Here is a 27,750-nt window from a genome sequence, read left to right on the forward strand (position 1 = left end):
CCACAGAAAAGCCCAAAAATTCCTAATATTTATTAGTGACCTACTTTACAGCACTCGAGGCAGTTTACAATATTAAAAACATTTGAAAATATTTGAAAGATATTTTTTTAAAATCATAAAACTACAAAAAAAAAATTTAAATCTGCCTCTGATAGTATAATGCTTGGATGATGGCCCCTAGACACTCATCCCCGGTTGTGGAGTCTTCAGTGCCCTGAGGGCCAAAGAGGAAGGAGCCAGGTGCTGCAGCCAACTTCAGAAGGGATGAAGGCTTTTGCCAAGAGATTGAGTGGCACAATGTCATAAAGTTTGAAGAACTTGCTGTATCACTAAGCTGTTGCTTTCTTCAGGGCTTTTTTTCTGGGAAAAGAGGTGGTGGAACTCCGCGCTGCCCAGCGGCGTGGAGGGCAATCTAAACTCCCCTCTGTCTGGAGATCAGGGGGTGGGGCCTCCAGCCATGTGACCATTTTCCAGAGGTTCCGGAACTCCGTTCCACCGCGTTCCAGTTGAAAAAAATCCCTGGTTTTCTTGAATTTACAAATTGGGAACTAGTGCACAGTCACTTTAACTCTTAACTGTGAATTGAAGAAACACATGTAGCCACCACAACTTTTTGATCCATCCATACCTGAAGAAGATGTCTCCATCGAAATGTGGTGGAGCACATTGATTATGTGCTATCGTGGATTGAATTAGATATAAGAATTTATATTTGATGTGAATTCTGCCAGTAAGTGGTATTTATTTTGGATTGCATATGACCAACTGCATTGATTGCGTGAACAGTGGATTGTATATGCTTTTATGAGTTATTGATAGGACTGTTATTAGATACTTTTGACTACTTGCCCTTTACATTGTTCGTAATTTTCCAACTACACGGTTGTAATTGTTTTTCTTACATTTAACATCATGGCCCTTTTTGTTGTAGATAATTGATGGTAGAATGACAGCTGCCACAGTCCCATGATGCCTCATAGGAGGTTGGATGGCTTAAATATGTAGCCATGTTGGTCTGCAGCAGAACAGCAGGATATTAATCAGAGCTCCCTTCTGCAGACACAATGAAGAAGGGAGAAGGGACAGACGTGATGTCTGAAGAAGGGAACTCTGACTCTCGAAAGCTCAGACTCTGAAAAACTTGTTGGTCTCTCAGGTGCCACTAGACTCAAATGCAGGAGGCTGGATGGGTCGGCGACATGCAAGAAATGCCTTTGTAAGTGAGACATACAGCAGATTTTTAAAGCTTTCCAAAAGCCATCTCTATTGGATGGACAATTATTAGCCCCACCAATCATGTCCCACTTCCCATTTGAACCTAGAAAGGCCTTAGGGTTGAAATTTTAAAACCCTTTGAACATTTCAGGCAGGATTTTTTAATGCTCTCTTTATCTCAGTTCGATCTGAGCATTCTATTGGATCCTGTAATTTGTGAAACCTAGGTTCTTTGATATTTTATAATGTTTCTATTTCTATGTTTTTAAATTTTATAATCCATTAGTTTACCATGTGCTGGCATTTGGTGGGCAGTTTCCCAGTGATTTGATCTACCACCACTGGAAGTGGGGGTGGGAGAAAAGGGAGGAAAGGCCTACCAGATACCATATCACTTCTGGGTACAACTCAGAATTTACAATGGATAGCTCTGGGAATCACCAGAAACTCAATGGTATAACCGGTTATACTTAACAGTGACATACTGACATTGATGCTATAGCTGATGTCACATGATCCATATGTTCCCGTCCCCCAACCCTCCTATTTTATTGCATTGTTCTTATAATTGTGTTGTCTACTGTGAGTCTCAGCAAGAAAAGATGGGTCTTGTCTATCCAGGTCTGAATTATATTAATGACTTTCAGCCAAACCACAAGAGATGGATTTCATGTGGCGGATCCATGCAAGTTTATGTGGGAAGTGTAGTGGGAGACTCCTTCCCCTCTCTCTGAGAAGAGATGATGGAGTAGCAGCTGCGGCGGCAGCCTTAGCAGCTCCCTCTGCCACTGCCTGCCACTTGCCAGCTTCAGGCTCCCCTTGCTGGCTGAAGAGCCTGAGGAAGCCAGCAGCAATCACAAATCATTCTTCCAGGCACAAGCCCGCTGGGCCCCCAAAAACCATTCTGGGGCAGACAGCTGCTGCTCTCTCCCAGGGCACCTTGCATCCAGTGGGCTGCCTGCCTGCTCCTGGGGAGCTTTTCAGCGAAGCTCCAGCAGCAGCGACAGGAATGGGATCTACTGCTACTGCTGCTCTGACATGCCCTTCCACTGCTACTCCACCATCCATTTTCAGAGAGAAGGGAAGAAGTCTCCCACTACATTTCCCAGGTAAACTTGTGCAGACCCGCCATGTGAAACACATCTCTTGTGGTTTGGCTCTCAGTTGCCAACAATTACTGCAGTAGAAAATACCCGAGTTATCCATGTGAATAATTACAGAAGTCGCTATTATAAAGGGCTGAGTGACCTCATTCCTGGATGAGTTGTTTGTGTTGTAAGAAGACTCTTTATCTGTTTATCTTAGCATCCTGAATATATAAAATGATATGTCAAAGGATATATTGTTGGCAACACAGCACAAGAGCCTATCCAGCTCAATTAGAACGGTAAAATACAGAAAAGAACAAGGCAAGATAATGTTTGGGACGCTGGAAATTTTGGTTGCCCTGGTGGTGTGTCTCCTGATTATTTATATTATAAATTTGCACCGTTCAAGCAAGTCCTATCCTCCTGGACCTCTACGACTTCCTATGATAGGAGGCCTCTGGAGGTTAGCACTGAAGCTACCTCAAAAGGTATTCGCTAAGGTATGTCTTCCTGAATTAATTAATTAACTTCTAATAGTGTTTTCAGCCATTTTCTTTTTAATGTTACACAGATAGCTGGAACAGCCGTTACAGGTAATCAACTACTACAACTACAACTACGATGATTACTATTTCTCCTTCCTTCTTCTTCTCTACCACTACCACCACTCAAACTCATGGGTGATTTATGACCTAAATAAACATTAATCCCCTTTTAAAATATCAAAGCAGCAAAAAAAGTTTCTGACGAAGTTCCGAACCAAACCGCCAGCTGCCTGTCCCAGTCGCAGCTGAGAAAGACTTTTTGTGGTGGGTTTAGGGGGAAAAGCAAAAGCAACCAGACAGAGAGCTTTCCAAGCCAAACCAGCAATGCCTTCTATGAGTGAGCAGGTCAGGATTTTAAAGGGGATCCGTAAGTCAGCTGAGGGGGGAAGCGTGTGTGGATATAATATGTACGTTGTGTGTTGGCAGTGGGGTAAATGGAGTCTGGCTGGCTCAGACAGTAAAAGTAAAGCCAAACAAAAGCTTTACTGAACTTATGACACATTTGGGGCATGCAGGCTGCCAGCTCTTTCTTCAGTCAGTCTTCTTATCTGCTTAGCTTTCTGGATGTCAACCAAGTTCCTTGCGGCACTCAAGCTAGAAGACTTTCCCACATTCTTCTTCTTTCCCACTTTCTTCTATAGTCTTGCCCAGTGCAAGACTATAGAAAACATATTGATGTGATCCTGAATATTAGCAGGAAAAAGAAGGGGAGATGAAACAAGAAAAGGAAGGAATCTGAGATGGAAAGGGAAGTAGTGAAATTATGGCTAGAGAGGAGAGTGTATATAGAAAGAACTGAAGAGGTAAGAAAGGAGCACATGCATATGTTGATATTAATTCAGCTGCTTTGTTTGAATTTAACCTTTCTTTTCTCTTTTTATGAAAATGGAAGTTGGCAAAGCAATATGGCAACATTTATACTCTATGGATGGGACCAATACCCATGGTTATTCTTACTGGATACCAAGCAGTGAAAGAAGGACTCATACACCAATCAGAAAACTTTGCTGACCGACCACAGACCCCTTTCATCAAAGTTTTCACAAAAGAAAAGGGTAAATTTTTAAAAAACAATAACAGGTTTATCATTTTTATTAAAATACAAGTATACATATCCATTCCACAAATTAAAAAACGAATTCTTTTCTTATCCATTCATTTTTAACAGCTTAAGGATGTTTTTGAAAAATGTAGCCAATTGTTCCCAGTTTTGTCATCTAAAATATTCCTTGATATATATCTGGGGAAAGAGGTGGTTGAACTCACAAGTAGTACGCAGCAAGCTGCTTCGGGATTCGGGTATTTAAATGCTTTGGTATGCTCCTTAATGATTCGGGAATCTTTACAGAGCATACCAAAGCTCAAAGCAGCACTTTTCTTGCCATTTGCAAATGGTAACAAAAATATTGCTTTCAAAAGCCAGCCGCTTTTCAGCTGATGGGAGGGCCTGCTTTGGAAGTGCAGCATTGGAGAAATTGACGTTGAAATTGACAAAGATAAGTGATAGTATTTACAGATTCAAGAAAGTTGGCCGAGATGAAGAAATACCGAAACGAGCAAATTTAATTGCTGGCAGGCTCGTTGCCAATCACCTGGAGATTTTCAGCCATTTGGAGCCCAGTTGCTCCCTGGAATCTTCATATTGAGAGAACTCTGCTGCTTTTTGTATGAAATTGATGGACAGTGCAATTTTGCCAATCACTTGGAGATTTTCAGTTGTTTGGAGCCTATTTGCTCCCTGGAGTCTTACTACTGGAAATTATTTACGGATTTATTGTCATCTCCACAGATTGAATGCGGGACATTAGAACTGCAAACGTGATTCAGGACTGAGCACTTTATAATTATTTACTATTGTTCTCAGAGTTGTGTAATTATCGTGTATAATGGTATATGTTGGAGCACTTGCACTTTAATTACTAAATGTGACTGGATACACCTGGTAGTGTTATATTGGGTTCTGAGGGGGTGACCCTGGTCAGTTAGTAGTGGGAAAAAAACCTGCTGGCTTTGAAAGCAGCAACACGGGCTGATTGGGGAGGAAAGGAGTGGGGTCACTGGACATGTGATTACTTCCAAGAGGTGCCAGAACACCATTTCACAGCATTCCGGCTGATAAAAAGCCCTGTATCTAAGATTTTAGAGGGAGGGGGAGTTATTCTACTACACACACATATGCATATACCCTCCAGAGACATCCTATTAGAGTAACAGATCTTATCTGCAGAAAAATCTAAGAAAAAGAGGACAATGGGAACCTGTATTTCTCACTGCTGAAACCTGGAAATAGAAATAACCTTTTAAGAGGGAGTAGCATAGCTTGGCTTGCCAGCCTGCCGGATGAACCTGGAGATCTTCTGTACTAAAAACTGATTTCCAGACTACAGAGGTCAGCTTCCCTGGAGAAAAAAAATGGCTGCTTTGGTGGATGGACTTTATGCTATTACACTTGGCTGAAGTCCCTTCACTTTCAAAATACTATCCTCTCCAGCCTCTACCCACAACCTCCAGGAATCACTATACTACTCTGTATAGTAATCTCACATCTTCTCTTGAGGATAGCATCCAGAAGGAAAATTTTAAACCAGTAAGAAGTAGAAAATGTATGCAGTGCACAAACTATCTGACTATCTGTGGCATCACAATGTTTCTTAAATTGTGGGTAATTTTGCATAGTCATAAATGTCATTCAGGTTGACATTTTTTTTAAAAAAATTGATTTTTTGTGAGTCATTATTTCTCATTGATTCTTGATGGATTTAGGTATTATATTTTCCAATGGCCATACGTGGAAGCAGCAGAGGAAGTTTGGACTAGTTACCCTGCGGAAGCTGGGACTGGGGAAGAAAGGCATGGAGCACCAAATACAAGAGGAAGCCCATCAGCTTGTTGAGACTTTTGCATGTGCAAAGGGTATGTAATACTAGGAAATTAAGCAGACACATGTCCCATTTTTCAGAAATCTTATTGTGGCTTACCTTGAAATGGGAGGGTTTCCCAGGTCTCAGAAAGAGTAATTTTGTTTTGTTTTATTTATTTATTTATGTTGTTTATAGTCCACGTTTCCCAGTGAGACTCAAGGTGGATTACACAGAGTAAGCCAATGCAATCAACAGCTAAGACCTTCGATACAGTAGGGTATAGGTTGCAGAAATTTGAAAAGAAGCCGAAATCTGATAGCGATGTGAGCCAATGTTGAAACCAAATTCAAGTGCAAATCAATGCAAATAATTTTATTTTCAGGGCAGCCCTTCAACCCTGCATTGCCCATCAGAAATTCAGTCTCCAATGTTGTTTGTGCTGTGGCTTTTGGACACCGCTTTTCCATTGAAGATGAAGAATTCCTCAGTTTGATGGAAAGCATTGAAGTTATCTTAGCATTTACAACAAGCAAGTCCCATGGTGTGAGTAGTCTTTTTCTTTCTGGCTGAGTTCAACTGGTCTCTGATGGCCTTAGAAAATAATTTTTGAAGACTGCAATGAAGTGCTGTTGGGCAGGAAGCATGCCTTGATCCTTTACATTCCTCCCATTTCCTGCTGAAAATAACCCTCCAATTTACTTTCTCACCTGTGGAGGAAAAGATATGTGGATTTTGATATCCTTTCTGGGATGGAAGGCAGCATGGTATAGCTCAATCTCATCTCGGAAGCTAAGCAGGATTAGTACTTGGATGGGTGATCACCAAGGAAGACTAGAGGAAGACAATAGCAAACCACCTCTGCATCTCATTTCCTTTGAATGCCCCTGGTTTGCTGGGGATGCCGTTAAGTCAATTGCAACTTGGTGGTCCATGTGCACACAAATCCTTTCTATTGGGGAAAGAAAGGAGAGCAAGAATAGAAGGGAGAAGAATTAAGCAGTCCTGCTGTACCATTGCTGAACCAAAAACTGTTGGGTGGTGTGACAGATCCCCCAGCCTTATCTGGCTGAGACCCTTCGATGCCACCCCATGTGATTGATTCTGCTAGCTTAAGGTGGTTCTGATTTGGGATCTCACAGCTCCTGTCACCACTTGTTTTTTTTTTTTGAAAAGTTTTTATTGGGTTAGGATCAATTATTTATACATTACAATCAATTTTCCCATTTTCCATTTCTAACCCCCTCCCTTTCCCCCTTTTTTGTTGACTTCCAACAGTTTTCCAACCCTTTGTCCCTTTTCCCTTACTCCTTTTAAATTCCTCTATCTAACAAATATATGGTCTCCCAATTATTCTAATACATTCTTAACTATTTTTAATACTCTATACCCAAACTATGAGTCATTATTTCCATATTGGATAAACAATTTATCCCAATTTCCATAATTCCGATTTCAAATATTTCTATAAATCATAAACCATATAGATCATACATTCGTTTAAATCAAACAATTTAACTTATGCTCTATATGTTACTCATTCTTTTAGTTATATATAATTACTTTAATATTTCTGTTTCCCTTCAATAATAATTCTATATAACTATCATCACATAATCAATTTGACTCATATATATCTTCAAATAAACATATTCAGTTTGGTACATTATACCAGTCTTACCAAAAAGAAAATATTATTAGTTAATCAGTCCTTATAATCAGCCCTTATGGTTAGTTATTTTCTATCAATATTCTGTTTATTAATCTGTATATATCTGTATATATATCAATCTATTAATCTAACTGCTTAGAAGTTCACGTTTGTCTCTTCTCCCCCCCGGTAAAGTCACCCCCCTCTACATTTTATTGTACTTCAGTAGTTCTCAAACTGCCACAGTTCTCCTCCCACCTCCCATTTCTTCTCCAAATATTGTTTCAGCTTCTCCCAGTCTGTGTTAAACTGCCCTGAGTCCAGATTTCTCAGTTTTCTTGTCATCTTGTCCATTTCTGCCATGTACAGCAATTTGTAGGTCCAATCTTCAATAGTTGGCACTTCTTGTACTTTCCATTTTTGCGCATACAAAAGTCTAGCTGCTGCTGTCATATAAAATATCAGCGTCCTATGATGAGCTGGAATTCCCTCCATACCCAGGTTTAGTAGCAGGAGTTCTGGGTTCTTATTAATTTGAAATTGTAAAATTTCACTCATTTCTCTTATTATTTCCCCCCAGTACTGCCTAGCTACCTCACACGACCACCACATATGATAGAGGGAACCCTCATGCTTCCTACATTTCCAGCATTTATTAGAAGTGTTCAAATTCCCTAGCGCAATCTTCTTTGGTGTCATGTACCAACGATAAATCATTTTATAAATGTTCTCTTTAATGCTAGTACATGTCGTTGTCTTCATTGTAGTCTTCCACAAGTATTCCCATGCCTCCATTGTTATTTCTTTATTAAAATTTATAGCCCATTTCACCATTTGTGTTTTTACTATCTCATCCTCAGTATACCATTTCAACAGTACTTGGTATACCTTAGATATTCTTTTCTTGTCCTCTTTAAAAAGGGTCTGCTCTAGTTCCGAGTTCTCTATTCGTATACCTCCCTTTACAGAGTCCGAATTATATAAGTCTCTGATCTGTCTGTACTGGAACCAGTCATAATAAGGTGATAGTTCCTCCTGCGTCTTCATTCTGAGTTTGGATGTTTCAATTCTAGTTATTTCTTTATAAGTTAAACATTGTTGCTCATTATCAACAACTCTCGGATCTATCACCTCATATGGAACTACCCACAAAGGAGTTCCTTCTTGTAGGTAAATTCTGTACTTCTTCCAGATTATATATAAACTTCTCCGTATATAATGGTGCAGGAACATCGAGTTCACCTTTACTTTATCATGCCATAGGTATGCATGCCATCCAAATATTTTTTTATATCCCTCTAGGGCTAATAATTTCTTGTTCTTTAGCGTCATCCACTCTTTCAGCCACACTAGGCAGATTGCATCATGGTAAAGTCTCAGGTTGGGCAGTTGCATTCCGCCTCTTTCTTTTGCGTCTTGTAAAACTTTCATTTTCACTCGAGGCTTCCTGCCTGCCCACACAAAATCTGATATTTTCCTCTGCCATTTTTCAAATTGTTTAGAGTCTCTGATGATTGGTATTGTCTGTAGCAAAAACATTACTCTTGGTAACACATTCATCTTAACTGCTGCAATCCTACCCAACCATGACAGATTCAACCTGTTCCATTTAATCAAGTCTCTCTCTATCTGAGTCCATAGTTTCTCATAATTGTTTTTAAATAGATCTATATTCTTTGCAGTCAGTTCAATTCCCAGATATTTCACCTTACTTGTTACTTCACAGTCCGTTATTTCCATTAATAATTGTTGTTTCTGCTTAGTCATATTTTTGCATAGTATCTTTGACTTCTTTTTATTAATATAGAAACCTGCCAAGTCTCCAAACTCCTTAATCTTATCTATCACTTTTGGCATGTTCTCCAATGGGTCCTCTACAATTAACATTATGTCATCCGCAAATGCTCTGACCTTGTATGAATAGTCCTTTATTTTTATTCCTCGAATTTCCTCGTCTTGTCGTATTTGTATCATCAGGATCTCCAATACTAAAATGAACAACAGTGGAGACAACGGGCAACCTTGTCTTGTTCCTTTGCTTATAGTCAATTTCTTGGTCGCTTCATCATTCACCACAATTGCTGCAGTCTGGTCTCTGTAAATTTCCTTGATTGCTCTGATGAATCTTTCTCCCAATTGTAGCTTTTCCATAGTGGCAAACATAAAGTCCCAGTTTAAATTGTCAAACGCCTTTTCAGCGTCAACAAAGAAGAAACCAACCTCTTTGTCACAATGCTTGTCATAATATTCAATAGCATTAATCACTGTCCTTAAATTGTCTCTTATTTGTCTGTCTGGCAAAAAACCTGCTTGTTCCTCCTCTATAACCTCCGAGAGCCACCCCTTCAGTCTCTCCGCCAATATCTTCGCAAAAATTTTATAGTCATTATTAAGTAACGATATAGGTCTGTAATTTTTCACGTTAGTCAAGTCTTGGCCCTCTTTTGGGATCAATGATATGTTCGCTTCAGTCCAGGTGTCTGGAATTCTTTGATCCCTTAAAACTCCATTGATCACCTCTTTTAGGAATGGTGCCAGTTCATTGGCCATTGTCTTATAAAATTTAGCCATAAGTCCATCTGGCCCTGGCGCCTTTCCTAGATTTGCAGATTGTATTGCCTTACTTATTTCCTCGTCCGTTACTTCACTGTTCAATTTATTTCTCCAAACTTCCGAGATTTCTGGAAGTTTCGTTTTCTCCAAATATGACGCTATTGATTCTTTATTTACTTCTTTCTTATTGTACAACTTAGCGTAGAATTTATAAAAGGCTCTACTAATGGCAGTCTGTTCCAAATACGTTTTATTGTCTTCACAAATTTTATTTATTATTTTCCTTTCCCTTCTCTTCTTCAATTGCCATGCCAGGTATTTCCCAGGTTTATTTGCACCTTCGAATGCTTTCTGATTCAATCTTTTAAGATTCCACTCCAATTCTTTATTACTCATTGCTGTTAGCTGTTCTTGGAGTATTTTAATTTCCTGATATATTTTCTTTTTCCCTGGTCTCTTTTTTAACTGTGTTTCTTTGGCTTTTATTTTTTCCTCAATCTCTTGTCTTTTCTCCTCTTTCTTCTTTCTTACTCTACCATTTAAGTCCATTAGTATGCCCCTTATAACCGCCTTATAAGCATCCCAGACTTTGTCAGTTGGTACTTCTTTGTTCACGTTATATTGTATGAAGCACTTTGTCTCTCTTCTCAATATCTCCATATTCTCTCCTTCTTGTAGCAAGTCCTCATTTATTCTCCATGCTTTCCTTTTTCTCCTTTTCCCTAGTTTCCACATAATTGGGTTGTGATCTGAGCCTACCATCGGCATTATTTCTACCTCCTTAGTCCATAACGCTAAGTCTTTTGAGGCCCAGATCATGTCAATTCTTGATAATGTAGAGTGCCTTGCAGAATAAAAAGTAAACTGTCTGCTTTTGGGATATTCTCTCCTCCATACATCTTCGAGAGTCTCTTGTTGAATCAACTCAAAAAATAGCTTTGGTAATAATCCTCTTTTCTTTTGTGCCGTTGTCGTCTTTTTGTCTAATTCCAAGTCTGTCACTCCATTGAAGTCTCCAGCAAGAATTATCTGGTCATATGAAAGATCATCTAAATGCTTCCTCAAATCCTCAAAGAAGCTTTCTTTTGCACCGTTAGGTGCATAAACTCCGACTACCAACACTCTCTTTAAATTCCAAGTACATTCCACTGCTACAAATCTGGCTTCCACATCTTTCATTACAAATTTTGGCTGTAGCTCCTCTTTTACATACAACACCACTCCTCTTTTTTTCTTGGTTGAGGCTGCTACAAAATCCTTGCCCAATTTTCCCAATTTTAAATATTTTACATCCTGCTTTCGAATATGAGTCTCTTGCAAACAAACAATGTCACATTTTTGTTTTAATAGCCAGTGGAAAATGTTTTTCCTCTTATTCGGTGAGTTTAGTCCATTTACATTCCAAGATAATACTTTACACTCCATACTCATAATTTTGTTGGTAAGTCTTTTTCATTGTCCCTTATAAATCGCTCCATTTCCCGCTCAGATCTAATGCGCTTTTTGGCACCTCCAAATTCAAAGGACAGACCTTCTGGAAGCTCCCATCTGTACCTGATTTTCATGTCCTTCAACATCTGGATTAGCGCTTTATATTTTTTCCGATCTAGTAACACTGATCTGGGTAATTCCTTCATTATGATAATTGTCTTGCCATCGATCTCCAATGGATCTTGAAACTGTTTAGTCACAATCTTCTCTTTCATGTTTCGTGTTGTAAATTGCACAATCACATCTCTTGGTACTTTCCTCTGGGTTGCAATTCTCGAATTCACGTGATATGCCACATCAAGGATAGCCACAACTTCCTCCTCCTCCTTCCCCAGGTATTCAGCTAACACCTCAGTCATCTGTTCTTGCGCTGTCTTTCCTTCTATCTCCGGCAAACCGCGAAATCTGAGCTGCTTCTCCATGTGTCTACTTTCCGCAACCGCCATCCTTCCCCTCATCAGTCTCATCTCTGTTTGTTGCGTGTCTGCTAAGTTCTCCATCGCTCCTTCTACTGTTTTAACTCTCTGCTGCGTTCCTTGTAATTCATTTTGTATTGTTTCCATACCTTTCTTAACTTCTGACAGCTCCGATTTTACTTCTGACAGCTCCGATTTTACTGTCTGTTTAACCTCTTTAATCAGCTCCAATTTCATGTCTTTAAATTCTTTAATCACCTCTAAAAGTTTTTTGTCCAGGTTTTCTATTGCCGATTGCCACTCTTTTTTCGACATCGTGGGGCTTGCTTTAGCTCGCTCCCACGAGTCCGCTCTCTTCCTTAACTCCGTGGCGTTAAATTTAATACCTTTTTTGTTTCAAATGTCCCGGTCTTCTTACATAAATTAGTTTTTAAAGAGTCCAAAATGTCGGGCGTCTTTTCTCTATGGTCTCTCTGTGATTTTATAATCCAAGATGGCCTACTTCCTTTTCCGCTGAGGCCGCGACCCTTCCCCTCTCAAAAATGGCGATTCCCTTCTTCCTGCCCTCCAGCAAGGGCCGCTTCTCTCCAGCCACTCTATTGTTGTTACGCACTTCCGGTCTCCCGTCTTCCCACAGCAGATCTCGCAATGGTGTCTTTTTCTCACAGCTCCATAACCACAGGTATTCAAAACAATAGTCCAATTTCTTTAATAACTTCTTTAAACTTAGCCTCTTTTCAAATGCAACTCTTGCCGAGTCTTCCCCTCCTTTTCATTAATCTGTTGCAGTTTAAAAATCTACTTTTTTTCCTCTCTGTTTTTATCAATCTGTCCCGTATCGGAAGATAGTGATCTTTACCTTCTCATTCACTTTTCTCGGGTTGTAATCACTGTTTCGATTTTAACTTCTCCTCTCCACTTCTTCCCCCAATCGAAGCTTGGGTATGTAGGTCTTATGCCAGCCGAATTGGCCCCAAAACTGCCGCAGAGGTTGTAGCCGACCCGTCGCAGGGTGGGACCTCAAGGATCGGGAGGGGACCCGTTGCGCAGAGCCCCCCCTCGTCCGAGATCTAACTCACCCTAGGGTCTTGAGCGTTCTTTGCCTGCTCCCCGCCTGAGAGCAGTCGGCCGCGGGCTATTTTCACCCCGCCGGCCGCTTAAAACGGCAGTCCGGTCAGCTCCGCAACTGGAGCTGCTTCAGACCTCCATGAATCCCAAACCGGAAGTGCTCCTGTCACCACTTGTGAAGTATTCACTGGTCGAGGGACCTTTCTGACAGGGAATAGAAATAGGGACCACTTACACTCCGGCTCAGTTGGTGTGTTGTATGTCAGAACTGTGGCTAGATAATGTCTATACTCCAGACTACCTTCTGCAATCAGACAAGAGTCCGTAGTTTTCAAAAAGTTTACTGAAGAAAGTATTCATTATAGTCCACTGGCCTAGATACAATATCCAGGCTGGTACACGTGTATTGTTACGAATGACAGGCAAAGCATGAGGTACAAAGTATCAGATCCCCGCAGACCCAACCTCCCCCCATAGTTCTCAAAACAATCTCTTTGAAGCTGAGAAAGCGAAAGTTTCCCAAGGATGGAAAAGCGATAGCCAAAACAATCCTCTTCTGTGAGATAGCTGCTGGGAACATCTTGGCACCTGTGAACAAAGCACTTAGAATACTGAAAGAATTAATATGGAGTCTCTTTGGTTACATACATACACTCTAACCCTGACATTGTAGACCTTTCCTCATGAGGCTAGAACTCTGGCTGGAAGCGGGTTCCCTTTCTGGACAGAATGGCATCCTGCTCAGCTCTCACAGACACAAACTGGAACTAGAATGTCACTTCGTTGCACCAGCACCTCCTCAAACTCTGCCACTTAGTCTGACAGGCTGAGAGCCGGTTCTCCTCAGGGCGTATAAGATAGGCAGGAATTATCAAACCAGACTCAGATGGTTAACAGAACAAATTAACTTTACTGAAGCACATTTTCTCTTCCTCCTGCACAGCCTTAAACGGTTAAACATTCCAGATATCTCATTAACTAGTCCTTCTCAGAGAACTCTCTAAACACATCTGCCTTCTCTGGTTGCTAGCCCTCCACTCTCTTTCAGAGTCTTTCTTAACTGCCAAAACTCTCAACTAACTCTTCTAAACGGTCTTCACTGCTCTTCACTGCCACTCTCTCTCAACATTCTATTCAGGACCTGTCACTCAAACAGGGCCTGTCCGTCACAGGTGGGCTGATAGCCTGCTCTAATTTACATACTATTGCTGAAAACAGTAGCTTTTTTGCACATATTTTTTTTTCATAAAATAACTGTGCGTCAAGAATCTGTTAAACTTTGGGACCTTCTGTAAGTAAAGCTGATGTTCTACCACTGAGTCACAGTGGCTGTTTTTGGTCTTCGCTTAAACATAATGGCTTACATTTTCACCAAAGGGCTAGCAGATTAATTATGCCTTTATTGAGTGAAAGGTGGGTCCCAGCGGCATGCTAAATAATGTGTGGAAGACACGTGTTCAGCTTTACCTACAGAAGGTCCCAAAGTTTAACAGATTCTTGACGCACAGTTATTTTATGAAAAAAATATGTGCAAAAAAGCTACCCGATTACTGATCGGGTAATATGTGGTATTGAAGACTTCTGCCTGATAGCCCATGCCAGTCAGAATAGATAATGCTGACCTTGATAGATCAATGCTCCCACTCAATATAAATCAACGTCATGTTATTAAGAGTTAATTTACTGTGTTATTTGGCATTCTCGTGACAGTGAGAAGATTTCTTCTTTGTCTTCTTTGTAGCTTTATGAAATTCTTCCATGGCTTGCGGAACATCTCCCGGGTCCACAGAAGAAAGCAATATCATGCTTAGAGGTTGTGCTTTCCTTTGCAAAGAAGGAGATAGAAAAACATAAGGAGTATCAGGCCATGCACGAGCCACAGGATTTCATTGATTTCTACCTTCTTCAGATGGAAAAAGTAAGTGTGCATTTTGTATGCAAAATTAGATAACTTAAAGTAAAACCAAAGGTTGACATAAGGGCAGCTTGTAGTCTTTATTTATTTATTTACATTATTTATTGTTCACCTTTCTCACTGAGGCTCAAGCAGATTACCCAGTGTAAGTCAGTACAGTCAATTTCAAGGACATTTACAGTGAGGCCCTCCTATGTCAGTAAAAAGACCTCTTGAATAATTCAGTTTTGCATCATTTGTGGAAATCCAGGAGAGTGGGACTTTCCTGACGTCTTCAGGTAGGTTGTTCCATTAGGCGGCAGCCACCACGGACAATGTACATGTACGGGCTGCTCTTGATTTTGCCGATGTGCAATGTGACACCTTCAGAAGGCCCCAATCAGATGAACAAAGGTGCCATGGTGGAACATTGGGAGAGACAGTACTGCATGCCATCCCACGGCCATGAAGAGTTTTGTACCTGACAGCCATTACCTTGAATTGAGCCTAGTAACCAAGTGACCGCAAAATGGAAGTTATATTCATTCTTCTCCTAGCTCCCGGAAATAAGCAAACTGGAATGTTCTTCACCAACTGGAATTTCCATGTTAGCTTAGAGGAGAGACCTGTGTACAATGCAGTACAGCAGTCAAGTCTCAACAGGGCTGCTGCTCCACCAGTGAGGAGGGAATTCACCGCTCCCACCCTCCACCCCTCCTCACCGCTAACTTGGCTGGCGCGTGGGGGGCGTGGGGGGATAGGCATTAGAACAGGCCTCTTGGGTCACACTCTCTTCATGGGGCAGATTTGAGCCCCAAAGGGGCCAATTTAGTACAGCAGTCAAGTCTCAAAAGGGTTGCTGGTCCGCTGGTGGGGAGGGAATTCACCGCTCCCACCCTCCGCCCCTCCTCACCACTCACTTGGCCAGTGGGGGTGGGGATAGGCAGTGGAACGGGCCTCCTGGGGCACAATCCCTTCATGGGGCTGATTCTTTAAGAACTGGCCTAGTGCACAGCATGGGAGCACTGAACAGTGGCCAACCAGTTACTATGGAGTGCAAACAAACAGGGCATGGAGGCCTGAAGTTGCCTGCTGGCACTGCCGTTCAGGAGTTCAGTGCATTTGAATACAGAGGTTCCCTTTAGTCACCATGGCTATTAGCAGCTGATAGACTTCCCTTCCCTGACTCTATCTAATACATTTTTGGAGTTTTCTATGCCTGTGGTTATCACTGCATCACATGGCAGTGAATTACACAGGAGCCTCCTTTCTACCTGTGCTACTCGAAATCAACTTCTGGACTTATAAAGCAACATTCTTGGACTTGACATGTAACTGATCAGTGGTGAAAACGGAGACAACTCATAAACTAACAGATACTGTAGTTTGTCCCTCTGTCATTGGACCTATAGGCTCTATGTTATTTGAAACTAATGTCATCGTCAGGTCCCTCAAATGGCTCCGTACCAGTCCTGAAACTATTTTCTATGCCACATATACTTTCCCTTCAACTGATATACCATTTATGATGACAGAAAATCCTCCATATCCTCCTGAGGACGTGACTGAACATTGCAGATGGGGAATCATCCTGATAAAAAGTACCTTGTTTGGTGTAGAGGTTAAGAGCGGCAGGACTCTAATCGGGAGAACCAGGTTGGATTCCCTACTTCTCCGCTTGAAGCCAGCCGGGTGACCTTGGGTCAGTCACTGGTTTTCGGAGCTCTTTCAGCCCCACCTACCTCACAGTGTGATTGTCGTGAGGATAATAATAACACACTTTGAAATCAATTTTGAGTGGGCTTTAAGTTGTCCTAAAGAATGGTATAACAACAATGAATGTTGTTGTTAGTATAGATAGTGTATGGAGAACTCAAATCAGCTAATGACCACAATTCATATCCCTTGAGATTTATTCAACAATTTTGGGGGAGGCATTCATTTGGGCAATATTTAATCTTCCTCCTTCACAACTGAAGGTTTGCTCTCCCAGTCAGGAATAAAGAGGCAGACACAAGGCATTTGTGTATTAAAGGGCCACTTTTATTAAACAATTAACGAACTGTAAATACGGCAAGGAATCTATCTGTGGTCCGGCATCCGCGCCAGGACTGCCACCTTGACCTGTCTGGGTGAGCCCCATTGCCCCGGGTGCGAGCCATCCATGCGCATGGCTGCAACCCGGTCGGCCAGGCAAATGATTCCCCCCTTGAAGTTCCAACCACTCCGCCATACAGCCTGAGTGAAGGACTTTTACCAGCAGAAGTCTGCCTTCTCAGCTGGTCACCATAAAGCCCACCAGCCGATCATGACAGACCCCAATCCCCCTAGTGGGGATATGCCATGGTTGCTTGCCGGCCCGCTCCCTTTTTCCAACTCTATCCTGCCACCTGACCACCTATTTACAGCACCACTATAAGGGGTTAACACAACCCAGTACACAGTGCAAGGTAGGCGAAAAAACTCCTCTCCCCAATAGCCAATGCAGGGAAAGGCGAAAAAATTCCTACCTGGCCCCGAAAACGGCGACCAGCCCTCCTGCACTGGTAAAGGGATGGGAGGGTGGGCCAAGCGTGCAAAGCAAACTGGAAGGGCTAAGGGGAGGCAGCACTGCCTCGCAGAGGCTTAGCCCCCCCCCCCCCCAAAGCCCGTGCTTGGGAAGGAGCAAAGGAGCCGCTTTCTCCTTCTGGGGCTGCAAAAGCAGCCCCCATCCTCAGCAGCCTTCGACTGACATCTTGAAGGGCCGTATTATATAAAATGGCTCAAACATTTCTTGCACTATTTTCCGTTTCAGCGACCAAAAAATCCTCATTTCCTTCATCATCCTTTTCCTGCCTGCCTCCTTTAAGCCTTGGAGCAGGCCAGGTGCTTTCTGCCACTAACCTGGTTGAGGAATTTTACTGTAACTTGGGAATGCCCCTGCTTTCCTTCTAATTTTCTTGCTTGCATAGGGGAGGGGCTGCCTAGACAAACCATCAAGCCTGAGATGTGAAGGCCCTGGAAGAGTGTTTCAAAAGAGCCTTCTCTGCAAACAGTGAACAATTAGCCTAACAGAAAAAACCCTCCTGAGTAAAGCAAAGCAGGCGAGAAAATAACAAGTAATTCCCTAGTCATTGGTTTAATTCTATTACCTTGGTCCACCCCTGAATCTAAAACAAACTCACAATTCTCTGTATAAGGGTACACACGCTCATATCTCCAGCAACTATCTTGCTGAACAGGAAACGCACACTGAGCTTTGGAGAAGGAGGGATTTTACCTGCTTCCCAAAGTCCTTGCCTTCTCACTCAGGATTGGTTTCAATTTCCCCTCCAGAATAAGCAAGGCCTAATACTAAACTCTGAGCATTTTGGGGGGCTACAGTACCCACCAAATGAAGTGAGGAAACAAATCAACAGGGCCAGACTAGTACCCAGAAACAGTCTGCTCCAGGACTGCTAAAGGAACTAACAACAGAACACCGCTGGTTGTCACCTATAGCTCCCAGCTCAAACCCATCCAACGTATCATCACTGAGCTACAACCCATCCTGGAAAATGATATCTCTCTCTCGGAAGCCCTGGGTGGAAGACCTTTCCTTGCCTACAGACAGCCCCCCAACCTTAAACGACTTCTCACTTACAATCATGAATCGGCCAGCAGAGTCACCAGCACAGGTACCAGGCCCTGCAACAGACCCAGATGCCAGCTCTGCCCCTATATCTACCCAGGGAATACAATTACAGGACCCAATGGCATCAACTACAGTGTCTCTGGCTCTTACAGCTGCTCATCCTCCAATGTGATATATGCCCTCATGTGCCAACAATGTCCTTCTGCTCTGTACATTGGACAAACCAGCCAACCTCTACGCAAAAGAATAAATGGACACAAATCTGACATTAGAAATGACAACGTCCAGAAACCAGTGGGAAAACACTTCAATCTACCAGGACATTCCATCAAAGACTTAAAGGTCACTGTAGTTCAACAAAAACCTTTCAAAAACAAAATCCAACGGGAAGCTGCTGAATTGGAATTCATATGTAAATTTGACTCTGTCAAGCTGGGACTGAATAGGGACTATGAATGGTTATCTCATTATCACAGGTAACTGATTTTCTTTACATAGGCGAGAGTCCAGTGGCACCTGGCGTGGGCTTTCGGGGACCACAGTTCTCTTTGTCAGATGCATCTGGCGGGGAGAGCTGTGGTTCTAGAAGGCTTGTGCTACAGTGGAATTGGTTGGTCTTGGAGGTGCTGCTGGACTCTTTTTGATTTTGCTACTACAGACTAACACGGCAAACTCCTTTGAACCTTTACAGAAGCAAACTGATCCCCACATCAAAAGGAGCTGTTTGCATCTCCATATCAAAGGAGTTGTTTGCATCTCCCCTCTCCTCCCCCCTCCCCTCTCCTCCTCTATATTTGACCAGTTTCTGTTGGCCCTCCATGCATCTGACAAAGAGAACTGTGATTCTCGAAAGCTTATGCTACAATAAAATTGGTTAATCTTAAATGTGCTACTGGACTCTTTTTGATTTCGCTACTACAGACTAACACGGCTAACTCCTCTGGATCTATGAATTTCCCCTGGAAGCTCTAAACAGAAAGAGAAGGATTAATCCCTCCTATCCATAGAGAAGAATTCTCCATTAAACACATGGCCCAAATTCAGGCGTTCAAATGCCAAAGAGGAGGCCCTGAGGGTTTAGGAAGGACGTAGAGGCCAGAAAACCAAGCTAAACAAGGAAAATAAAATGTACAAGTAGCCTATAATCCAAAACAGGTAATTATGAGCTGGAGGAGAACAAAGAAATTGAAGATTGGTACATGATCCACCTGTTCTGGATAGGTTTGTACCTCCTCAAAAGGAAAAAGTTCGTAGCTTGGGAGTTACAGCTATGCTCTAACCCTCGGAGATTGGGGTGGGTGGGTGGGAGAGATTTACTGAAATGACATACTGTGATGCCTCGTCAGGCTGCATAATCAGAAGTGATGTCCCCATGTCATGGGACACTCTAGGATTCCCCTGAAATTATATTGTATGGTGGAGGAACAAGGGAGAGGGCAGGAGCCTGCCAGAGCAGGCAATCTGTCCACCTTAATGCTTATAGTTGGAGGCTTAGATTTCTCCTGTGGCACATTGTGCCAAAGATCTAGAAGTGTTTGCTTGCACGGTCATTATGTCAGTTTCCCAGTCTTTTCTGGACAACCCCTCATGCGGGCTACAGATAGTACCTGTTAAAGTGTCCGATGGAATTTATGTTGTACTTTTCTGCTGCTGCTTTTCTCTGCATTTTCATTGGGTTGCATTGAAAATGATTTCTAATGTATTTTTTATGTTTTCATTTGTAAGCCATTTCAGGCATATCTATGGAAAAGCAGCCAGTACATGAATGAATGAATGAATGAATGAATGAATGAATGAATGAATGAATGAATGAATGAATGAATGAATGAATGAATGAATGAATGAAATGTTTCTCTGCACTGGGGAAAATTTAAACATACAGGGCATGGATAAGCTAATTAGATTCTACCTCAACACCTGGCTGAGGGCTAGGGTTTCCAACCTCCAGGTGGGGCCTGGAGCTCTCCCAGAATGATGACTGGACTCCAGATTGCAGAAATCAGTTCCCCTGCAGAAAACAGCTGCTTTGGAGGGTTGACTTTATGGCATTATACATGCTGAAGTCCCTCCTCTCCCCTTCCCTGGTTCCCACTCCCTAATTTCCAGGAATTTCCCAACTCAGGATTGTCAATTTTACTGAGGGTAGCTGCCACCACTTAACTTTATAGTAGTACCTAGAGCAGGTTTAGTCAGTCTGTGGAGACAACCTCCCTTGCTGGCAATGAGTACCTTAAGAGTATGTATAAAGTTACAGAGGAAGGTCAGCTAGGGATACTTTCATATTTTCCCCTGATCATTCTGCTAAAATGTTAAATTTTACACACAGAATACTCCGCAATTGGCTGCCATATTTTCTTTTTATATGTAACAAAAATGCTATTCTGTAGTACTGATGCTGCAGCCAAAATCCCGAGTTCTTTAGCAGTTTAAATTTCTGTAACTTCGGATGAAGTGGTAATGATACCCAAATAATACACCAAATGTTTTGAACTCATTTGAGGCTCTATTTCCCTTTTTCTATTTTTGAATCCCAGAGCAAGAATGACCCCAATTCTACATACAGTGAAGAGAATCTGGCTCAGAGCATTTTTGACCTCTTCATTGCCGGATCAGACACGTCTGCCTCAACTCTGCAATGGGCTCTGCTCCTCATGGTGAATCATCAAGACATCCAAGGTGAGGAGGTCATGTGCAGTGTGAGCAAAGGGCATCTTTGCTTCTGTATCCCTTTATTAGCAACATTTTGTAACAAGTTCATGAGGAGTCACAAAAAGAAAAGTATGGAGAGCCAGTTTGGTGTATTGATTCTTCCCCTTCCCCTTCCCCTCCACCATCACCATCACCATCACCATCACCATCACCATCACGCCAATTTTTTTCTCTGTCAAGGGTATATTAGCAACTGATGAGCTGTGATCACAGAAACAGCAAGGAAAACAGTTACACATCTGCTTACACAAATTGTTACCTAAAGCCTTTATGTACCATTATAGGATCCTCTCAAGCTTTAGAAAAAGAAATGTTGAGAGCTCCGTTTGTGGGTCTCTCATAATCACACATAGTTTGGTCCTCAGTTCTGCTCTTGAATGTGTGCATGCTCTCTTCCAGAAGAAGAATCCTTGTATGCCTGTGAGCTTGTGAATGAAACTACTGAACTTCCAGGTTTTTTTGTTTAAGTTTTGAAGAGAGTGCCCATGTTCTAGGAAAGACAAAATGAAGAAGGAACAACAGACATTTTCTAAGGCTTTCTCTCTCTTCAGATTGGCTCACTATAGCTGGCCAAGAAAACCAGAAATGCTACCTGGAACCGTGGTCATGCGACAGAGGACCGCATTTTCATCTGGTCCACTGGCTACCTATCAGTGACCAGGCTCCTATAGAAAAACTGGCTGCTGGCTTAGGTTTTACGTTTCACTTGAGGGGATGACATACACAACAATGATCAAAGAGTCATTTGAGAAAATATTGAAGCTTTTAAGCAAGTTTAGAAGAAATGTCAAGACATGAAATATGATGGAAACAGATATCTGGGAACAGTGAGGGTATTTGAGCTGTCACAGTAACACAGGCGTACAAAACCATCATCAAGTACTGGAATGTCTATATTAATCTTAGTCCTACCACATCATTTATTGGCAGTCTTTGTTGTCTGATTTAATTGAGAAAGGCAGGCTATAACTGAAGAAAAGGCAGCGGCAGAGGAGGAGGTGGTGAGAGTATGTCAAACATTAACTTAGGAAGAAGAAATTAGGGTAAAGTGGTAAAGAAATAAAACAAAAGCTCATGAAGAGAAGCCCTAAGCAGGTCTAGTAATGTTGCAATCCTAAACAGAGTGATGCCCTTCTTAGCCCACTAACTTCAGTGGAATTAGAAGGGCACAACTCATCCTAGGATTGCACCCTAAGAAATCTACTCAGATCTGTTCAATGGAACATACTCCCATAAAAATGGTGGGTTTTTTTAGGATTGTTCTGATAGTTGCTTGTCTGACTACTGTCTAGGTAAAGACATTAAAGTCTCAAGCAATGGCTTCTGCCCTTCTGAACATCCCATAATCCAAAAAGAAATTTTCAAAGCTACTCCAACTGGGACAGTCTAGAGTAAGCAAAAAGGGTCAACACATATCCCAGGGAAGGGGGCGGAGAAACATGGAGGCAGTTTTGGGGGGTATCTTTTGTGAAAGAAACTGGAATTTCATATCAAATAAATGGTTCACAAAGATTGTTTAGTTTCCTAAGATGCAAGTAGTGCCTAGTGTAAGTTTCTTTCCTCTCATTTCCCTCAGAGAATGTCCATAAGGAGCTGGAAAATGTCTTGGGCTCGTGTCAATCATTCAGCTATCAAGATCTAAAGAGACTGCCCTACACCAACGCTGTGATTCATGAGATCCAGAGACTACAATATGTCTTATTGTTTGGAGTCCCCAGAGAATGTGTGAAGGATGTAAACCTACTTGGTCTGCCCATTCCCAAGGTATCCATAACTGTCATAGCTGTACTCACGGAACCTAAAAGCAGTATCTATTAGATGTAGCATTTTAAAGATATATCTTTATAGGAGCTTCCTATATCGAACTTCTTAAAGGACAAGAAGTTTGCCTACCTTCCTCCAAATTAATACCCTTTGACATTGGGATTATTGTGCCCCCCCCAGTAGTTTGCCCCATCTGTGCTACCTGTCTTGTGTTGTACTGTGTTGCTTTCAGTTTTCAGATGACCTCCAGTATCCAAGGAAGGTCATCAATTTAGCATATTCGTCTCGAACACCTATCTTACCCCAGTTGTGTTTTAATAGTTAAATCAGGAGCAACTCTCGAAATAGTGCTCATACTGAAACTTTCTGATTTTACAAACAAACACAGTTTATATGCCAGACTCTGGAAGAAAGATGTGAAATGAAACAAAGGATGATGTGTTTTTAGTTTACTGTGTCTGAGATCAAATTATAAAAGTTTCCAGGAGTGCATTAAATTGATCTTCTCATAATTCCCCCCCCCCCCACAGATAAACACATATTCTTCACCTTTTTGCAAATTGTATCAATTTTATCACAGTTTGTTGACTGGTACATACTTGTATGTGTGCCCTGTAAAGTTTCAGCCAATTTATGGTGACACCAACAAGGGGCTTTCAAGACAAGACAGGAGCACAATTGGTTTGCCATTGCCTTCCTCTGCAGTGTCTTTCTTGGTGGTCTCCCATTCAAGTATGAACCGTACTTAGCTTCAGAGACCTGTTGAGATAGAGTTATACCATTCCATTCTACCACCCAATTTCATATTTACAAGCAGCCTTTTCTGAAAAAGAGTCCTAAAGATGAATCATGCATATATTTGTGTGTGTGTGTGTAAAATGCCATCAAGTCACAACTGATTTATGGAAGCCCAGAAAAGGGGCTTTCAAGGCAAGCAGAATCTTCGAGTGATACCGCACACGTTGGATAATGCACTTCCAATCCTCTTTATAGATCATTTGGAATGGATTTTGTTGTGTGTGGAACAAAAAATCCACCTCAAATGATTGATAAAGTGCATTGAAAGTGCATTATCCAACGTGTGTGGAATCAGCCTTCTTTTGTGGTCCCCATCCAAGTACTGACCTTGCTGAGGTTGCGAGGTTTGATGAGATCAGGGTATACCTTGCTGCCTCGCCTACCGTGCATATATGGGAATGAGCAAAGATCAACACTGGGACAGTGAGGAACAAAAATACAACACACAGTTTTGGATGCCTCTTGAGTCAACTCATTTTTTCTTTCAGGGGACCTTTGTTATTCCAGATCTTTGTTCTGTTCTTCTTGATCCCAAGCAATGGGAGACCCCTGAAGAGTTCAACCCAAATCATTTTTTGGACAAGGATGGACATTTTGTGCCTAGAGAAGAATTTCTGCCTTTTGGTGCAGGTAGGTGGAGTCCCTTATGGTTGATAGCTTTGTTGACAGCATTATCTAATGAAGAAAAATCTAAGGAATAAACACTTAACTTCCTATTGGAATCTATCTATCTATCTATCTATCTATCTATCTATCTATCTATCTATCTATCTATCTATCTATCTATCTATCTATCTATCTATCTATCATCTATCTATCTATCTATCATCTATCTATCTATCTATCTATCTATCTATCTATCTATCTATCTATCTATCTATCTATCTATCTATCTATCTATCTATCTATCTAATATTATTTATAACCTGCCTTTCTCATTGAGACTCAGGACAGTTTACGTAGTGAGATTAGAAAATGATTTATTAAATGTTAGTCATTGAATTGCTTTACTTTTATATATTTTGGCATTTATATATTTTAGTATTTTAGAAAAGAGCTTGAGGGGGTGGAAGGGGTCCTTCTTCCACCCATGATGGATTTCATGGGCCTTTATTATCAACCATTCTTCATAGCTACTTTGTGGCTGCAAAAAACTCAAGCTGGGTCTGAGGACCCTGGACCCAACTCTTTAATAACCTGCACATCTAGCTTGACCCACACTGTTGCCTTCCCTAAGAGAGGATAGCTGTGAGGCTGGTCTCCAAACTCACCAGCAATTGTAAGTAATTGGCCCCGGCCTCTGCCATATTTGATATAGACCTATGATATAAAATCATAGGGCCCCTGGATTAAATGCAGCTTGATCTGCATCAGGGGGAATTCCAGCCAACTGGGCAAGAGCGTTACTGGGTCCCACCTGGGAGACCAAGCATGAAAGGAATGTTCATGCTAAGGCAGAGTGACTGGTGGTGATTGAATTTACGGCCTTCCCAGCTGAAGGCATAAGAAAGGGTCTTGTTGTCTCTTAGCATATTCTGATACCATCCTTTCATGATGAAATCCCCACCCTAAGATCAAGGGTCAATCAACCAGCACTGATAAGTTTAATTTAGCTCTGGGAACATGCATCTTCATATTTAAATTCATCAGTTCAGCTCATTAGCAAACTGCCCCTTTGTGAGGCAGCAGAAGAGACTTTGCAATTCCTTTCACACACCCCAGCAGCAAGTAATCAAAATAATCAAACCTTTGTTATTCCCAGAGACTGACCTTTAGGGTCTTTGTTCCAACAGCTGAGGAGACTCCCCAGCCCCAGGACATGTTTTGTCCTATAAGAACCAGGGCTCTTTCCCCATTCAAATTGTGCACACTCACTGGATCAAAGCACTGCTCCCTTGGAGCCTCTAAGTCTCTCTCTGGCCGAGATATTTGAAGCTCTTTTCTTCCACGGACTGCTGTACTCTCCAGGATTGGTAAATATACTTCCCCCTTCCTCACTCTATTCCAATTTCTAGCTAGCTTCCTAGGATTCTCTCCCTGTGTGTGTGTGTGTGTGTGTGTCCCAACCATTTTTAATTGCCTCTTGTGTGTATGTTAGTTTTTCCTCTTTAAATAAAAATACTCTTTGACCAAGTCTTGTCTGCTACCTTGGGGAAAGGACCCTGTAAATACTGGTGGAGTTATCCCATAGTTTCCCCTCTCATACAGCCTTGCTCCTTGCCGCTAATTCCCCCCACTTACTCACAAAAAGCCCTATGCCAGGTAACGCAATTTCCATAGGTTTCAAACATCAATTGATGAAAATAACTGTTTTCAGTCCCAAAATCAAACTCAGCAAGGAAATGTTCTTCCAGCAGCTTTGCACAAAAAGGGAGAAGTCCAGTGGCTTTCTTGTTATCCATGTCTTCTCTTGTGGCTTCTTCTACCTTCAGCTGCCTTTACTGTTACTGAGGAGTCTGGTACAGTTCTCATTGAAGCACTGGTACTTCACAGTTGAGGAAAATATTTCTATCCTATTCTCCAGCTTGGCATAGTGGTTAAGAGCGGCAGGACTCTAATCTGGAGAACTGGATTTGATTCCCCACTCCTCTGCTTGAAGTCAGCTGGGTGACCTTGGGTCAGTCACAGCTTCTCAGAGCTCTCTTATCCCCATCCACCTTACAGGGTGATTGATGTGTGGAGAATAATAACACACATTGTAAACCACTCTGACTGGGCATTAGGTTCTCCTGAAGGGCGGTATATAAACCAAATGTTGTTGTTGTTGTTACAGATGTTTTTCTAAAGCTGTATTGTCTACAACAGTGATCTCTTGTATGCATTATATCTAAACACTCATGCTGTTTTTGAGACTCAAACAACACTTAAGTCAGAGATACAGTCTGGGGCATGGATCCTACAAATTTCCTTTGTGCAAAGTTGATGGTTTTCACTGAGCTCTTACACACAAAAAAGGGCCAGCACAAGAGGAGGCATACTCCATGGCAGAGACTATCTAGCATGGGTGATACTTGTTTATAAGATTCAAACCTTAATCTGAAAACTACAAATGCTAGGGGGTCAACAACTGGTAACTCATAGCCAGCTTCCTCAGGGGTTCTAGAGATGTCACAGGATGGGAGCAATGGGTGTGGTAAGGGTTGCTGCTGATGGTCACTTAGGGTAGTAGGAAGGGCGTTCAGCCAATTAATCCAAATTCCCTCATCAAAATCCAAACTAGCAACTAACAAGAATGGCATACAATGAACAATAATCAGAAGAAATATTATTCAGTTGCTCTTTGCCTGTATTTCATTTGCAGGTGTCCGTGCATGTGTGGGAGAACAACTGGCAAGGATCGAGCTCTTCATCTTCTTCACCAGCCTAATAAGGACATTTATCTTCCAGCTGCCAGAAGGAGAGAAAGAACTGAGTCGGGAACCTATAGAAGGGCTGAGAACACCTCCTCACCCTTACAAGCTCTGCGCTGTTCTGCGCTGAAGGGCATCAGGAACAAGGAAAATCATTGGTGCTAAGGCATTTTTAAAGTAATAGTTGTGTGTTCAAATGGGCACCCAATCCTAGCATTTAGACGTTCAAAGGACACAGAGTGGACATATAAATTTTAATCATTGAACTCAGAACACAAGCTGAGATAAGAAGCCAGTGAGACACTGGAGGCATGAATTTGTAGTTTTATTGGCAAAGAGGGTTTGGTAGTAAGTGGGAACTCCTATTCTAGCCAAGTGAACAAAGATTAATTATTCTTAGGGAAAGAAGATTAATTCCTACCCAGTGTCTTAAAGGGATTTGGCTCTGTGCAGGACCCCGGATCTGTTGTAAAAGGAGAACAGCAGTGAATTAATGTTTGGAAACTAATGTTGAAAAGGGGAACTCTGTAAAGAAACATTATTAGAGAAACCAAAGTATTAAACAAAACACCTCTCAGTACAAGAACACAGAAATTAAACTTAAAGGGAGCTGTTGTGCCTGAAACATAATTAGTATTCTGTTCTACCCTCAAATTTTATCTCAGCAGAATCATCCCCTGACTGTCCTTATACCATCCTACCAGTTTAATAAAGTTGTTGTTTAGTTTCGAATGTTA

At 41.8% G+C, this 27,750-nt stretch overlaps 1 protein-coding gene across 2 annotated transcripts; it reads left to right on the forward strand.

The window, feature by feature from the left end:
* The first annotated feature begins 2,632 nt into the window (after positions 1–2,632).
* Positions 2,633–27,750, forward strand: LOC129332242 (cytochrome P450 2J4-like). 2 transcript variants are annotated; one of them, XM_054983205.1, is made up of 10 exons: positions 2,633–2,803; positions 3,741–3,903; positions 5,612–5,761; positions 6,092–6,252; positions 14,627–14,803; positions 20,927–21,068; positions 22,678–22,865; positions 24,152–24,293; positions 25,457–25,636; positions 26,965–27,029. In XM_054983205.1, the coding sequence occupies exons 1-9, from the start codon at positions 2,633–2,635 to the stop codon at positions 25,594–25,596; spliced, it is 1,434 nt and encodes a 477-aa protein (XP_054839180.1). In that variant the 3' UTR covers positions 25,597–25,636; positions 26,965–27,029. The 2 variants fall into 2 exon arrangements, with proteins under 2 accessions (XP_054839180.1, XP_054839178.1); XM_054983203.1 differs by lacking the exon at positions 25,457–25,636 and having other exon boundaries at positions 26,965–27,750.

This window comes from Eublepharis macularius, chromosome 6, assembly GCF_028583425.1.
Source record: "Eublepharis macularius isolate TG4126 chromosome 6, MPM_Emac_v1.0, whole genome shotgun sequence".
Taxonomy (NCBI): Eukaryota; Metazoa; Chordata; class Lepidosauria; order Squamata; family Eublepharidae; genus Eublepharis; species Eublepharis macularius.